This window comes from Salvelinus fontinalis, chromosome 5 (genome assembly GCF_029448725.1).
Source record: "Salvelinus fontinalis isolate EN_2023a chromosome 5, ASM2944872v1, whole genome shotgun sequence".
Classification (NCBI taxonomy): domain Eukaryota; kingdom Metazoa; phylum Chordata; class Actinopteri; order Salmoniformes; family Salmonidae; genus Salvelinus; species Salvelinus fontinalis.
Window position 1 is genome coordinate 55,609,300 of NC_074669.1, and position 17,991 is coordinate 55,627,290.

General features: G+C 38.7%; 1 protein-coding gene across 2 annotated transcripts; it reads left to right on the plus strand.

Annotated features, from left to right (window-relative positions):
* The first annotated feature begins 591 nt into the window (after positions 1-591).
* LOC129855877 (leucine-rich repeats and immunoglobulin-like domains protein 1) lies at positions 592-14,278 on the plus strand. Of its 2 annotated transcripts, XM_055923976.1 has the most exons (6): positions 592-757; positions 9,309-9,629; positions 10,061-10,336; positions 10,465-10,584; positions 10,988-11,058; positions 11,687-14,278. In XM_055923976.1, exons 1-6 carry the CDS (start codon positions 706-708, stop codon positions 11,831-11,833), a joined length of 987 nt encoding a protein of 328 aa, XP_055779951.1. In that variant the 5' UTR covers positions 592-705; the 3' UTR covers positions 11,834-14,278. The 2 variants fall into 2 exon arrangements, with proteins under 2 accessions (XP_055779951.1, XP_055779952.1); XM_055923977.1 differs by lacking the exon at positions 10,988-11,058 and having other exon boundaries at positions 11,687-11,827.
* The last annotated feature ends 3,713 nt before the right edge of the window (positions 14,279-17,991 follow it).

Sequence of the window (17,991 nt, forward strand, 5' to 3'; positions counted from 1 at the left end):
GTCAATGAACAGCATTCTCGCATAGGTGTTCATTTTGTCCAGGTGGGAAAGAGCAGTGTGGAGTGTGTTTGAGATTGCGTCATCTGTGGATCTGTTTGGGCAGTATGAGAATTGTTTTTTCCTTTTTTGTTGCTTTCCTACCCCTTTTCTCTCCCCTCTCTCTGCCCCTCTTTCCTGTACACACATCATACAAGTGTTTACTGAGTGATAACATGTTTAAAGATAATATTTACCATGATTAATGTGCAGGTGAGTTAATATTTTATTTAAATAATTCAAATAAGACCACTAGACTTAGCTTTGAAGTGTTATTTACTAAATCATTTCTAAATTAAACTGATGGGGGCAGTTATTAATGGTATTTAAAAAAGGCCCCTTTTCTAAAAACAACATTTCATGAAATACCCCAAAAATTGTAAACTGTAGCCATTTATTTCCATTTATAATTTATTTTCCTAAGCAGGACCTTCATCCACATACCAATTCACATACCGATTTTTAGCCAAACGTAGGTTTTTTGTGTCAGCAGTTAGACATTGTTCTTAGGGGGGGATAGTTACCCCATAATACCCTACTTCTGGCGTACCAAAATGCAAAGAGCTTGTCGGTGTGATCGAGGCGTTACTTAATTTTGCAACGCTGGTCGAATGACGGATTCGTAAAGGGAATGTAGCCTCCATTATAAAGATAACTTGTAAACAAAATATGATGAAAAGTATTACGGTGGAATGGCCGTTGCTTTGGTGTCATGTTTCAGGTAAGACACTCATTCAATCATAAGACATTGTCTGTGTTTTGGTGTATTTTTCGGAGGAGGCACCGAACATTTGCGTAAAACAAGGTGTAATGGACTGTTGTCCATTTAATAGCCTATGTAAAAAAAAAAAACATATACATATTGTATCTGTCCCTAACTATATAAACTATTTTAAATAATGCAACAGTACAAAATATATTGCGGCCAGTTCTGAAGTTATAGGTTGGTGCAGCAAGTCATGCATGCAAAGAGCTTTTGTCTTATTTTTTTGCTGGTAAATTTTGACTAAGATGAATGTGTTTCTCTATTTTCATACAAGCTAGGGCTACTGTAGTTTCGAAAGTTATAATGCGTTAACATGTATTTTTGTGATGATGTTTATTATTAAGCATAGTCCTTTAGCCTAACTTAACAGTTTGATGTGTTTTCAGACACTTGCAAAAATAGTGGCAGCTAGATGAGTTTATAAAATAGAATGTGTTTCAACACTTTATTAAACTGTGTAAAAAGCTATATCTTTTCGAATATATATTTTTTTTATGCCGGTATTTGCTTACCCTGTATAAGCAGGAAAACAAATAGACATAGAGAAACACAGAGCACCTGTAACTGTCGTCTGTTGAAGAAGGTGTGGACCAAAGCGTAGCGTGGTAAGTGTTCATGCTTTTTATTGAAACTGAACACTAAGAACAAAATAACAAAGAGAATAACCGAAACAGTCCTATCAGGTGCAAAACATTAAACAGAAAATAACTACCCACAAAAACCATGTGGGAAAAAGCTACCTAAGTATGGTTCTCTATCAGAAACAATGATAGACAGCTTCCTTTGATTGAGAACCACACCCGGCCAAACACAAAGAAATACAAAACATAGGAAATGAACATAGAATGCCCACGCAAATCACACCCTGACCAAACCAAAATAGAGACATAAAAAGCTCTCTACGGTCAGGGAGTGACAGCACCACGTCAATGTAGACATTTAGGGCTGGTTTCCTGGACACAAATTAAGAATGAAAGTGGCTTTTAGTCAAGGACCAGTCTGACAACATTTTTGAATCTCTAATCAACTGTCAATTTGGATATTTGCTAGCTATGAAATGCATTCTAAATGTGCATCAGTCAGGCTTCAGACCAAGGCATAGCACTATTTCGGGAGCATCACTGGTTTAAAATTAGGGTACTAGGGAGTAACTAGTCCCCCTAAGAACATTTCATATTTCATGAAATGTTGTTATTAGAAAAGGGGCGTTTTTTAAAGTACCGGGGTAAGAAACACAAGCTGCTTTACGAAATTAAAAACAATAGCAGCATTGATTTAAATAGTGAAATAACAGTCTAGCTATGTTTCTCTTCATTGAGTATAGAAGCAGGCTGTTTTGAATTTCTAGTCTCGCTCAACCCTCTCACTTTTCCCACTGTATTTCATAGCCTGGTTCGATATAGCCAAATGTAGTCAAGTCTCCCTCTGTTGCTCAGAGAAAACGGCTTGGTTCTAGCCCTTACCGTTCAAAAGATATGATCCATAATATCGGCGCTACGTTTTTTTCTTTCTATCGTGCATTGGCGAGCATCATTTTAAAAGCAGGCCTAAAACTAGCCTGCTTGTGAGCTGGACTGTTAACTATTAAGTTTAGGCTACACCTTGTTCAGTCCTTTTACCTCATTAACTAGCTATGGCTAACATCTTGGGTCGAGTTCAGCAGGACGACACGTTTTGAAACGTACAGATAGAAATATGCTATGTAGAACAAACATGCCTCTGACATGTTGCATAACGAGTAAAGTCTGCTCTATTCATGCGACTTCTATCTGCAACATTCGAGAATGGTTTGTAACTTAATGTGACCCTGTTAACATTACCAGTAACATTACCTGCAACTCAATATTATGAAGGCGTTCTAAATGTCTTGTACACTCAGTTTATATTCTTATATTTGTTTGTCATATTTCTGCTGTTGGGAAGAGAATAGTTATGCAGAAAGCCATGTATGTTTGTGCACATGGAAGTCAGTGATTTATGTTAACTATAGGCTAATTATAATTTTGACAATAACTATACTAAACCATAATTCAAATGATAAAAATGTGACTTCATGATATTTTAGTCAAAATTACTAAGACTACAATAAATAAAAAAGAGTGCCAAAATCACACTGGTTTTGATAGGAAGAAACACTGCTGCTCTATTCATTGACTTATCTAAAGCGTTCAACACTGTCAACCACTCTTCTCTAATTCAAAGGTTTTCTGAAATCGGCCTGGATCAGGCCTCATGTACACTACTAAAGACAACGTTAGTAGTTTTGTTAGCTATACAGTGGGTCATTCTAGATAGTTTTAGAAGGAGACTTAACATATTTTATTAACTGCTTTTTATTTTGTTTTTATTTTTATTATTTTTATTAACTGCTTTTTACACATTGGCGTACCTTGTTTTCATGAAAAGTTGTGTTCGCTTTCTCATGAGGCAGTAACCAGGCAGGCAGGACAGGAACGTTGTCAATAGTTACCAGCCAGAATTTCTAAATTGGGTTATTTTGTAAAGAAAAGTGTCTATGTAGGCTGTACCTTGATTTTAGCATGTAAATCTTGGTGGGGCAAAAACATAAGTGGGATGCATGCCAGAAAATCCACTACACAACACATATCTAAACAATACATTAATTGCTCTATAACGGTGACAAACAGTGCCCACAAACTGTTAGGGCCTACGTAATGCTGTCCCAACAGCAGAGTCCCAACACCTTACCACTGCTACACCTGGCTTTCAGCGGAGCCTTGTCTGGCAGCGAAACAGTTAATTCAGCCTAATTTACTGCCTTTAAAAAAAACATAGCTGATATGGCTGACTTGCTTAAACAAATGTGGTTTCTACTGACAATTGAGATGTACAAACTATGGCATAATGGAACGACAAGTGGATAAATCAAATCAAATTTGTCACATACACATGGTTAGCAGATGTTAATGCGAGTGTAGCGAAATGCTTATGCTTCTAGTTCCGACAATGCAGTAATAACCAACGAGTAATCTAACCTAACAATTCCACAACAACTACCTTATACACACAAGTGTAAAGGGATGAAGAATATGTACATAAAAATATATGAATGAGTGATGGTACAGAACGGCATAGGCAAGATGCAGTAGATGGTATAGAGTACAGTATATATATATGAGATGAGTAATGTAAGGTATGTAAACATATAAAAGTGGCATTGTTTAAAGTGGCTAGTGATACATGTATTACATAAAGATGGCAAGATGCAGTAGATGGTATAGAGTACAGTATATACATATGAGATGAGTAATGTAGGGTATGTAAACATTATATTAAGTGGCATTGTTTAAAGTGGCTAGTGATACATTTTTACATCAATTTTTCCAATATTAAAGTGGCTGGAGTTGAGTTAGTATGTTGGCAGCAGCCACTCAAGCTTTTTAACAGTCTGATGGCCTTGAGATAGAAGCTGTTTTTCAGTCTCTCGGTCCCTGCTTTGATGCACCTGTACTGGCCTCGCCTTCTGGATGATAGCGGGGTAAACAGGCAGTGGCTCGGGTGGTTGTTATCCTTGATGATAAGAGGCAATCCATAATTTCGATTAAGACATTAATGAGCGAGCGACGACGGACGTCATCAATATAACTATTTGTTCAGCACTTTTGAAAGGTACAGCGACAGAATTCAGAACCTGGGCCGTTCTTACAGTGTACTCCCTGTACACCAAGTAAGAACCGTAGGATAAATAAATGGAGCATATAAACAGACAATGAAATATTCAATGATTACATTTCTCTAAAACAGGTTATAGGCAACATGTACACCACCAAGTTAGAACAGTAGGTGAAATTAAGAGGTGAAAATATACCAAAGTATTAGGGTGAGGCACATTGAATGCCGTTTGGGTCTTTGAGTGTCAAAAAAGATACACGTCATATAACACTATTTGACGCGTTAAATACGCTTTTAATTTGCCATGTCAAATAACACAATTCTATTATAGTATGTTGTGTGCTGAAAATGCACGTGCAAGCCATGCGCCACCACAACTAAAAAGTTGGCAAACGAGCACACACTGGGCCACGAACGATGTGTTTACATTACAGCGTTGGTGAAAATAGACCAAATTATAAGAGTGTGGCACATGGGCTACTAACAGCTTACTTCACTTAGTATTACTTTTTTAGCTACAGTATACATATCTCCCTGGCATATGACATCATTTATGCAGCAGCATATAAGACACTTTTGGACTCACCTTGATGGGTGTGGCAGTCCTTCGTTTGCAAATTTTATCATCAAAGAAAGAGAAAGATTTACAATTCCGAGTTGGATGACCGTTCAAAATGTATTTTCCCAGTCTGAGCGTGTTTATTCCCGACTTCCCAGTTGCAATGCTTGCGGTTAGCCACTGTCAACGATTCCTTCCAAACAACTCATTTTTGAATTTGCGATTTCCAACTTGTTGTGTAATTTTTATGTCCAATGGCCGATGAGCACCGAAAAGTTTTATCTATAATTTGTCTTCATTATTTATCTTCATATGACAGGGATGAAAAAGTATTTGCCAGTAGATTGACTACTTGATTTATGATGATGACTGCTAGCTAAGATTTTGAAAGTACGATGTTGAAATTATTATTCCAATCCCAGCTACTGTAGATATAACTTGATTTGACGTCATTTTATCTGTGGCCAATGACCTTGAGCCTTCTTGTAAGGACACTTCTAATCTAAGTCTATGGCATGACCCAAAGGGCTCACATTCTTGATGTCTACCCTCACTAAAGGCGGGTGACGTAGTGTCCCCATGAGTGACAGAACACTGAGCCAATCACGGTGCAATGCTGAGCCAATCACGGTGCAATGCTCCTATTTTCTGCTGGCCTGCTCCACCACTAGAGAAAGCTCAGAAACACCTGCGTTTTGGAGCTGCCTATTTGTATGCGACTTTATTAATTAAATGATTTATAATTTATATTTTTATACATTTTTATAAACAGTAGTAGCTTTGGTTGTACTTTAAAAATCTTAGTTAGCAGTCATCATCATAAATCAAGTAGACAATCTACTGAAGAAGACAAATTGAAGACAAATTGTAGATAAAACGTATCGGTGCTCATCGGCCATTGGGCGTAAATATTACACAAGTTGGAAATCGCAAATTCAACAATGAGTCTTTGAAGGAATCAGTGGCTAACTGCAAGCAGTGCAAAGCAACCAATGACATTAGCCTTCTATTCAATGGAGTGGCTGTGTTTTTTTACCGAGTTCCCACCATAAATCCAGAGAATGCCAGACTTTGATGGCAAGGTTTGATAACAAAACCACCGCGCCACCTTCATGTTTAAGTGAGCACATCACAAGCCAAGGTGAGTCCAAAAATGTCTTGTATGCTGCTGCATAAATTATGTAATATGCAAGGGAGGTATGTATACTGTAGCTAAGAAAGTAATACTAAGTGTATGTTGTGTAGTAAGGCGTTAGTAGCCCGTGTGCCTCACCCTAATAATTTGGTCTATTGTCACCTCTTAATTTCGCCTAATGTTACTGTTCTGACCTGGTGGTGCTACACATGTAGCCTGTTTTTGAGAAATGTCATGATCTAATATTGAAAGATGTTTCATTGTCTGCTTAAATGCCCCCTGTATTTATCCTACAGTTTTTACTTGGTGTACAGGGAAAATAATGTAAGAGGAGCCCATGTTCTGCATTCTGTCGCTGTACATTTGAAAAGTGCTGAATACATAGTTATATTGACTACGTCCATCGTCACTCGCTCATTAATGTCTTTATTGAAATGTATCCGCTCATCGTTCCCTTATGCCATAGTTTGTACATCTCAATTGTCAGTAATTTTATTTAACCTTTATTTAAATAGGCAAGTCAGTTAAGAACAAATTCTTATTTACAATGATGGCCTACCGGGGAACAGTGGGCTGACTGCCTTGTTCAGTGGCAGAATGACAGATCTTTACCTTGTCAGCTCGGGGATTAGATCCAGCAGTCTTTTGGTTACCGGCCCAACTCTCTAACCACTAGGCTACCTGCCGTATCAGCTATGTTTTTTAAAAAGGCAGTAAACGAGACTGAATTCATTGTTTTGCTGCAAGACAAGGCTCCACTGATAGCGAGTTGTAGCGATGGTAAGGATTCACTCCATTGTGCTGGAAAGAAAGCTATGCTGTTGGGACAGCTTTATGTGGGCCCTAACTGTCTGTGGGCACCGCTTGTTGCCTTTATAGTGAAATTAATGTATTGTTTAGTGTTGTGTAGTGTCTTTGCTGGCATGCATCTAAAAAAATATATTATTTGCCGCACCAAGATTTCTTAAAACCGCCACTGGTCTTATTGCATTATTGCAAATTACATTTTGGCTAAGGTTGTCACGTCTACTCCTGCTCCACCCTTCCGGCACTCGACATCGCCGGAATACTAACCACCGGTTCTGGCAACTCATTACGCACACCTGCGCCTCATTAGGCACACCTGGACTTCATCACCTCCCTGATTACTTCCCCTGTATATAGCCCTCCAGTGTCATCACTCACCAGTAGAGGTCGACCGATTAATCAGAATGGCCGATTAATTAGGGCCGATTTCAAGTTTTCATAACAATTGGAAATCGGTAATTTTGGACGCCGATTTTGCCGATTTATTTAATCTTTATTTAACTAGGCAAGTCAGTTAAGAACACATTCTTATTTCAATGACTGCCTAGGAACGGTGGGTTAACTGTCTTGTTCAGGGGCAGAACGACAGATTTTTACCTTGTCAGCTCAGGGATTCCAATCTTGCAACCTTATGGTTAACTAGTCCAACTGCCTCACGAGGAGCCCGCCTGTTACGCGAATGCAGAAAGAAGCCAAGGTAAGTTGCTAGCTAGCATTAAACTTAATCAATAATAATCACTAGTTCTAACTACACATGGTTGATGATATTACTAGTTTATCTAGCGTGTCCTGCGATGCATATAATCGATGCAGTACGCAGTCGCGAAAAAGGACTGTCTTTGCTCCAACGTGTACCTAACCATAAACATCAATGCCTTTCTTAAAATCAATAAACAGAAGTATATATTTTTAAACCTGCATATTTAGCTAAACGAAATCCAGGTTAGCAGGCAATATTAATCAGGTGAAATTGTGTCACTTCTCTTGCGTTCATTGCACGCAAAGTCAGGGTATATGCAACAGTTTGGGCCGCCTGGCTCATTGCAAACCAATTTGCCAGAATTTTACGTAATTATGACATAACATTGAAGTTTGGGCAATGTAACAGGAATATTTAGACGGATGGATGCCACCCGTTAGATAAAATACATAACGGTTCCGTATTTCACTGAAAGAATAAATGTGTTTTTTTCTCGAGATGACAGTTTCCGGATTCGACCATATTAATGACCTAAGGCTCGTATTTCTGTGTGTTATTATGTTATAACTACGTCTATGATTTGATAGAGCAGTCTGACTGAGCGATGGTGGGCACCAGCAGGCTCATAAGCATTCATTCAAACAGCACTTTCGTGCGTTTTGCCAGCAGCTCTGCTGTTTATGACTTCAAGCCTATCAACTCCAGAGATTAGGCTCGTGTAACCGATGTGAAATGGCTAGCTAGTTAGCGGGGTGCGCGCTAATAGCGTTTCAAACGTCACTCGCTCTGAGACTTGAAGTGGTTGTTTCCCTTAATCTGCATGGGTGATGCTGCTTCGAGGGTGGCTGTTGTCGTTGTGTTCCTGGTTCGAGCCCAGGGAGGAGCGAGGAGAGGGACGGAAGCTATGCTGTTACACTGGCAATACTAAAGTGCCTATAAGAACATCCAATAGTCAAAAGTATATGAAATACAAATGGTATAGAGAGAAATAGTCATATAATTCCTAAAATAACTACAACCTAAAACTTCTTACCTGGGAATATTGGAGACTCATGTTAAAAGGAACCACCAGCTTTCATATGTTCTCGTGTTCTGAGCAAGGAACTTAAACGTTAGCTTTCTTACATGGCACATATTGCACTTTTACTTTCTTCTCCAACACTTTGTTTTTGCATTATTTAAACCAAATTGAAAATGTTTCATTATTTATTTGAGGCTAAATTGATTTTATTGATGTATTATATTAAGTTAAAATAAGTGTTCATTCAGTATTGTTGTAATTGTCATTATTACAAATACATTTAAAAAATCGGCCCATTAATCGTTATCGGCTTTTTTTGTCCTCCAATAATCGGTATCAGTATCGGGGTTGAAAAATCCTAAATCGGTCGACCTCTACTCACCAGGCAACAATGTTCATGTTTCCATGTTTGAAGCTGCTCTTATCTTGTATTGTTCTTTGTTATTAAATGCACTTGCTTCCCTGTGTCTACATTACAAATGTGTTTTAGCTTGGGGCTGCATGTTAATTGTTTAGAAAAAGTGAATTCTGTTTGGACACATATTCTCAAGAAATCGTGAAACTGTAATTTGCTACATTACTATGTTATTAGAGAAGAACTATGATATTTAAGTCAATGTGTTGATATTGAGTCTCTCTTTCTCTCCACAGTTCTCTGCTCAGCACAGCATTCAGCCCAACCTGAGACTCGGCAGGTGAAAGGAATCGTGGGAAAGTCTCTCTCTTTTCCAGAGGTGTTGAAGTCTGGCAGTTTACTTTATGGACACCTTGGCAACATTGCACACGTGTACCCTGGTAAACAAAGTAATACCAACCTTGTGAAGAGATTTAAAAACCGCCTTCACTGGAACAATGTTACTGGATTCTTCACTTTGACGGACCTACAAATAGATGATTCTGGGGTTTATACTGTGGAGAATGCAGATGGAGATGAAGAGAAGACGACACATATATTCCAGCTGACTGTGTACTGTAAGTGTGTGTGTGTGCTGTAAATTACAAAATCATTAAAGCGGCAATCAGCAGTAGAAACAATACTAAAGCGGTCGCTTTATTGGTTCGGTAAAAAGCTGAGGGCCTAGAGAAATGTAACCGCTCCCAAACTCATAGAGCTATGGATGCAAGGGCCGATCAGCCGTTATATAAAAAGTATAGTTTTAACCATGTTTTAAGATTATATAGATTTTGTTTACAGACGCTATAATAAAACAAGCTTATGGGTTTCTCCGACGGGGACTAAGCTCATTAGGCATTTATAAGTTATATTCTTGAATCCATATAATTCCAGAATCATGAATTTATGTCCAAAAAATAACTGCTCATTTTTGAGCAACTGCTCTTTGCCACTTTAAAAGATACGTTCCTTTTCACCAATTCCCATTTATTCATTATTTGTCTTCCAGCTGTTCTGTCCAAACCTCAGGTGACGGTCCATGATAACATCTGTAGCGTGGTGTGTTTTGTGAAGAACGGGAGAGAGTTGACCCTGTCCTGGTACAGAGGAGGGGAGATACTCAACCAGACCAGCAGCCCTGACTTCAACATCACCCTCTCTCTACCGCTCAAGGTGGATGTACAGACCAGAGACTCTTACAGATGTGAGGCTGCCAACCCAGTCAGCAAGGAGACAGCTGTTCTTCAAAATTCATGTATAGAGAGTGATCCATCTAAGGTGATAGGTAAAAAACAACATGTATAGTAGCAATGTTGAATTGCTGATATCCAGTCAATACCAAATTCAATATGAAACAATAAGTATAGTAGAGCTCATTTAATTAAAATATTGTTTTCTCTCTTTTTACTTCAGATGGTGATGAGAGGACTCGGGGTATGCTTATTATTGCTGTAATCTGCGTTCTGGTTGCTTCAGGACTTGTTGGACTTGCAATCTATCTTAAGAAGAGGAGAAACGGTCACTCACATGCAGGTATTTCGATTTTAACAGGGTGAGGTCCTTTTCCTTGTCAAAGTCAGTTTGTTGTGCACAACCTTTTTTAATTATCAAGGATGGTGTTTTGGAAAATGTAGGAAATGTTTGCTTGAACAAAAAAAAATGCAGGTCAAATGAAGTGCCGTGTCTTCCACACTTCCTCTGCTTGGTCAGACAGTTGCATTTTCTCAGACCACTTCTCTAAATGTTGAAAAAGCAGAAGGCACAAGCACGCTTCGACAACCATTACTTTATAGCTTCTCTGGCACAGACACAGGTATCCATAGTAACATGAGTCCTTAGTGTTTGTAGAACCTGTCTTGGGGGTTAGCATTTGTACATATCTGTCAGTTACTCAGACCCACACTGTATGCTTCATTTATTTTATTTGCCTTTATAGATAATCCCGAAAGAAAGCAATGTGACATTCAGTACGCAGAGATAACTCACATTAAACCAGCAGAAAACCAGGTTAGTAATAATGCTACAGGCTGTAGCCTTTAGCTCTGTGCCAGTGGGTTAATTTGGTCTTGAGTTGCACAGACAACCTCACAGACAACACAGACAACCTCTAATAAAGCCCTTTTGTGGGGAAAAACTCATCGATTGTCTGGGCCTGGTTCCCGCGAGGGTGGACATATGACCTCCCTGGCCCACCCATTGCTGCACCCTTGCCCAGTCATGTGAAATTAATAGATTTGGGGCCTAATTAATTCATTTGAATTGAGCGATTTCCTTATATGAACTGTAACTCAGTAAAATCCTTTAAATTGTTGCATGTGGCGTTTATATTTTTGTTCAGTATGGTAATGTCTATGATATTCCTGTGTCTTTGTCAAGTCTGTGGACTTTTAAGCTTGGCTTCATGGTTCCTCCCACTAGATTTAGGAATGGTTCTAGATGTGTTGACTGTTGCATTACCTAGTCAGAGCATCAGACTTGTCTTGTTTCCTTCCTCTGGTACAAAGTATCTCTTAACGAAGCATGATCCTTTTTCCTCTTTTTTTGCTACAACTTTTCTCATCCCCCGTCTCTGCCCCTCTGTCCTTATCCCTCTCAATCCTTCCTTCCCTCCCTACCTTTCCCTCTCGCTGTCTAGGAGGAGCGAACAGGTATAGCAGAAGTGGATCCGCTTCGAGACAACCCTAACCTGACATCCGTTTATGATCAAATCCAGTTATATTGCATGGTGGACAGCAATGACGTCGACAGACAAATGGGAAGAGAAGAGAAAACAGGATGTTAATGAGAGGGTGACGTGATATTTAACATCCAAGAGAAGGCGTTACATCCTAAAAAGGGCGTTAAGACAAAATTATAGTAAATATTAATCTCAAACTTAATGGAGGCACAGTTGTAACTGGACCATTTTACTATTGTGTTGTTATTCACAATTCACTGGTGTGTTTGCTATGCTATTGCTGGGCCAAAGCTTCTTTTCAGTATTGTCTATTTTGTTGTTTAAATGTAGGTGCCTCCCCTGTATCTTTTTTTTAGCTGGTCATTGTTTAGCTTGCCGGTGGAGCAGCTGTGTACATAAAAAGAAGATGTTTGGTGAGATGAAATCACCTACACCTTAGACGCAATGGCTGTTAGGCTACGTTGGAAACAAAGTCCACAAGTTAATTTTTCCTTTCACAATATAGATCATATTGAACATTTCTGAGGAGTAGATCTTCATTTGCATTTTGACTCAAAGTGATATTTGGTGACATTTTACTCTTATTGCTTTTCGCAAAATGCAGACGTGACTAAGTGTAGTTCAGATCTTGCTTTGACGACAACTGTGTTCACCCAGTTTCAATGTACAAAATCAACAGTTTAAGTTTATTTATTATTATTGCTTGTCCTTATCTAGTTACACAGTATGTAGCTCATCGTGTCTTAAGAATACAATCACTCCCTCCAGCACGCTCCTGTAGACACTCCCATCAGTGCATTTTATGCTCCGTCCACGTACAGCATATAACTGTGAAAAAAGACCAAATCTACCGATACCATAGTGAGTTGTTGCACTGGAAGATATTTCATTTTTTATACTTTTCTATTTTAGAGTAGTTACTGAGACTGAATATGAAGATAATATTATTCACATTTCCTGATTCTAAAATACAGTAACTGACTTAATTGAAACTGATAGTTTTGTACTGAGATTTTTTTTTGTACTGAGTTTCAATATATCAAGTCAAAGACTTACCCCTACATTCAATATAAAGGTATACAATCTGGGAAATGTCCTAATGTTAAATGGTCATCAACCACCTCTTCAACGTGTAATTTACTTACCTTATAACAACCCAAAATATGATTTAAATTTACTCCATTGTTTATATTTTTGTTGTCATTTTTATTTTTGTAAATTAAGAATGTACTGCTACAACATACCTCTGAAAACTGTCAGTCGTTGCAGCCATAGCTGCATTCAATAGTTTGAGATTGGCATAATTTCTCCAGACACACACAACCTCCAGATTCTGGTTTTAATGTTTGACCTAGATAGTTTGTGTGTATGTATTGATATGTAGGCTGTGTGCCTTTTTTAAATGTATGTAGTTCTGTCTTGTTGTCTATTAAGGGCAAACCGTGCCAATATATCCTCCAAACACCGGCTTCGGGAGAATTATCACTTTTATACAACGGGTTACCAACATATTTAAATAATGATTGACATATTTTCATTAAATGTTTTATTATGATCAATTTATTAATACTATTTCATCCTTCCACAAAATATAGTCCGAAACAATTCAAGGATTGCTACCCAAGCCGGCTGATCGTTTGTACTCTTGATTCCGGTTGCCAGAGACGCGACCCAGTCGTTCAGTCTTTTTGTTCGTTGTAAATGTTCCATTGCCATACTGGCTGGCAACGTTCTTTTCCCTTGCTTGCTAGCTAGCCAACTACGGCTAACTTACAGTGACGTGAAACAGTGCAGACAGAATAACAGTAGCTGCATTTGTTTAAGCTGTTTTCTAGTGACATTATTTGGATACATCCATAACATTGAGCTAAAGAGGTACGATTTCACCTGGCATAGAAAATGTGCTCACTCGTCAGGACACTAGCCAACAACACACCTAACACAATAACATCCAACAAACTCAAAGACTGCAAAATAGCGGCACTTTGTTTCGTTTTACAGTTTTTCAATTGACATTTCTTTGTGGATATCCATAAAAATGATGCCAGCTGATTCATGATTTCGACTAGAGAAACGCTGCGTGCCTGTCTCGTCCGGACTCCCGACCCCCTACACGCCCATTACTATGGGACAGTTGAAGATCGAATTTGACTATTGAAACAATATTGCATATGTCAGAGAGACAGACAGCAAGGTTTATACAAATCTCTGCTGTTGAAAACGAAATATTAGTCTAAAAGAATTTAATGAGTTAATGTCTAGATGCTTTTTGTAGTGGAGATCAAGTTTGTAAATTGCTTGGCTGATGAGACAGTGGATTGCGCAGTCAGATGGAACAGAGTAAATAGACATTTTAACATCATAGATTTAGCCGGTGGTAACTTGTGGAATAGACACCACCTGGAATACGTATTTAACCAATCAGCATTCAGGATTAGACCCACTCGTTGTATAATATGTCATGTTGCATGTTTTGTGTGGACCCCAGAAAGAGTAGCTGCTGCTTTTGCAACAGCTAATGGGGATCCTAATAAATGACCAAATACCAAATGTCTCCTACTTCTAGGGTCAAATTAGGAGGGACCACTGTAATTGTTGGCTGGTTTTCAAGTGTGTTTCTCTATTTAATGAGTTTAAGTGTATTTGGGATGTTTTGTCCTGTTTGAGTTTATTTAATTTTTACAGGGACAGTGCACATTAATCAACGTTTCAGTAAAAGTGCCGGTTTTAGCCAGCCGGCTAATTTTCAACCGCAGTACCTGGGCAGGTTGTTAAAAACAATTACAATACAGACAATCATTGAACAGTGAGCACACGCAGAGCAACATAGGACAAGCAAGACGTAATATACAGACAGAGCATCATAGAATAAAAAGCAGCAAGACGAAATTCATGAAAGCAACAAAGTGTTTCCACACCTCACAAGCTACAGACAACAGACAACATGGAAAGCGGCAATACACAACTAGGGATTATGTTCACAAATCTGATTGACCTTTAGCCATGTCTTCATGCATTTTGGGAAAGTGTGATGTGTGGCGCAGTTATGTGTGTCTGATGGCAGTCTATTCCAGACATGGGAAGGTCTCACAGAGAAAGCGGATTTACTAAAGGTGCTTTACTTAAGGGAACTATAGTCACCTCTCATGGTAAACCTTGTGGATCTGCTGCCATATGTTTGGGTTTTCTGTTTAACAAAAATACTGAGTGGAGGGGGAGCCAGGCCATTTAGGATCTTGAATACAAGACATGCGTCGGTGTATTACACAAGATTTTCCCAACTCAGGAGCTCATGCTTTCTGAGGATGTAACAGTGATGATGGCTAATAGGCTTCCTATCAAGCACTTTGAGAGCCTGTTTGTAGACAGACTGAATAGGTTTTAATGTTGTACAGCAAGCTTGGGCCCAACTAGTCAAGCAGTATGTTAAGTGGGGGAGTATGATAGATTTGAAGTACAGTTTGGCTACTGCTGTAGTCAAACAATTTCGTATAAATCGGAAATTAGCTAGGTTGAACTTGGTTATTTGAATTACCTTTCACATGCTTTTTAAAAGAGAGGTTGGAATCAAGTATGATGCCAAGGTACTTAAAATCAGATACCACCTTGCCCTCTTTGTGAAGAACATGCAAACAGTTTTTTTCACATTGAGATGCAAACACGAGTCACTGAGCCACGTTGTAACCTGGACCATTACAGTAGTGAGTTCTTGTGCAGCTTGTTGTTAGCTCCTTGCATGCACATATCACTGTATCATCTGCATACATTTGAACTTCAGACCCAGTACAGACAGATGGCAGATCATTAATGTACAGGCTTAACAGTATGGGCCCCAGTATTGACTCCCACATCATAGCTAAGAGTGGGCGACAGCTCATTGCTCACTTGACACACTGAGTTCTGCCTTCAAGGTATGATTTCATCCATCTCAAGGCATCGGGGGAAAAGTTGAACTTGGACAATTTTGTGATGAGAATCTCATGGTTGACAGTATCAAAAGCCTTCCTTAGGTCCAGAAACACAGCCCCAACAATGCCCTCTTTGTCCATCTTGGACTTCACATTTTCCAGAAGAAAGCAGTTGGCCGTGTCTGTGGAGTGTTTCGCTCTGAAGCCAAACTGCATGGAGTGAAATGTGAAGGGGCTGTTGTTGAGGTGGGCAATCAGTTCTGCTACACACTTTTCAACAACCTTTGACACCACAGGTAGTATACTAATGGGCCTGTAGTTACTCACGTCAGCAGGGTCGCCGATTTAAAGATGGCCGTTATTATGGCCGACTTCCATACCCTTGGAAACACACCGAGACCAATAGATGTGTTGGTGACCTTAGTAATGGGGCCAATGAGTGACACTTTAGTTTTTAAGAAAGGTAGAGTCCAGCCCAAACACATATTTGGCTTTAGAGTTCTTTAGTGAGCTAATCACCTTAGACTCAGAAACCTCCCTTATGATGAAGACAGGTTGAGCGTCATTCACTAGCACTGAGCCCAAGAAACCAGTGTAGGGGTTCTGTGTCAGTACCCTGACAGAGTCAATAAAGTAGGAATTGAAGGCTATTGCTATTTCGACTGCATCCTGTGTTAGTTTGTTATTCACCATGATTTCTAGTCTTTTTGCAGTGTTACTATGGTCTTTCCCTGTTAACTTTTTTAGATTCTCCCAGATCAGTTTAGAATTTCCCTTTGCTTCACCAATTATGTTAATACAAAAGTTTGCCTTGGCCTGTCTGATTTCTTTCATCACCTTATTTCTTAATTAACATGGTAAACATACGTCTGTCATGCTCTAATTTGGATCTTAGGGCTGTTTTTAGAGCATCATCTCGTTCTTTCATCAATTTCCAGATTTCTCCATTTAGCCAAGGAAGAGTGCTCTTTAGGCCAGGTTTGGATTTGATTTTCTTTAGGAAAACATTTATTGTAGTCTGGATTGTGGATAGAAAAACCTGACTATCAGCTTCCACGTCTGTATAGGACAAGAGATCATTCCAGTTAATACCGTTTTCAAAATAGTTTAATTCACTCTTAGGTATTCTTAGTTGATCCGGCTTTCTAACAGTAGAGAGGTTAAACCTGCTCTTAGACAGCTTTCTGGCTATAAGTGTCAGATTATGATCAGATAGCCCAGTAACCATATTGAATGATTTAGTCACTCTCTGGTTTATTACTGAACACCAAATCAATCTGTGTTTTAGAGCAACAAGTCACCCTGGTTGGCCCTTTAACTAGCTGTGTAAGGTCAAAGATATTAGTAATCCGTTTGAGGGTTTTCCTACAAGACTTGTCTTCATAATTAATATTAAAGTCTCCATTAAGACGACCTCTTTCCCAAAATCACATTCCCTAACCATGTTATTAAACTGATCAAAAAACACACTTTTGGTGGAAGGTGGCCTATACATTCCAATAAGGGTAAAAGACATTTGGGGAGACAGTGTAACGTTCAGGCCAATACATTCTAGTTCATTATCACATGACCACTCAATTTGTTAACATCGGATATGTTCTTTAATGTAAATCATCACACCCCCTCCTCTTCCTTAATTTTAATGCCTGGCAGATGTACATTTCTAATTTGAAAAGAATGCTGACTAATCCTATTAAAATTCAAGCATTGCTTTCATTGAAACAATGTGTTTTTCTAATAATGTATTTTCCACATCTAGTGCTTGAATGTTTTTTATATTTCAGCATACTGTATACTGTACTGTACATACTACACTATTTTGAAATCTGAGCCAGTGTGATGTATATTGTAAGTGTAACTTAAATCATGTGTCAGCAAAATGTTCTCAAATTGTTCCCTTTCTATGCTTTTACATTTGGACTGTGGCAATACATTGTTGTGCCAATTTATATTTGATATGAGAACATGTCTTGTAAATTATGCCATGCCAATGATGTTTTATAACATTTTGGTCAGAAAACATAAGTGCCTCATTTGTCATTCTGTGTATTTATATGATGTATTTTTCCACAATGTTCAGATTGCACAATGTTGTGACTCCAGTGTTTCGTTACAGGAAATCAGTAACAATGTATAAAACACAGATTAGCCATACACTCTTTCTGGCGCAGAGGTGTCTGGGTGTTGAACTTTTTCACCAGAAACCAGCCTATATGTATAACTAATTAAGTGTATAAAATATACATGTACATAGAGGTTGCCTCTGGTGTTGTCTCTCTGACAAAGTCAGTATGTAAGGGTGAATTACTGAATACTACGAGCCACGGCATACATATGGGCCCGTCAGTTTAGGTA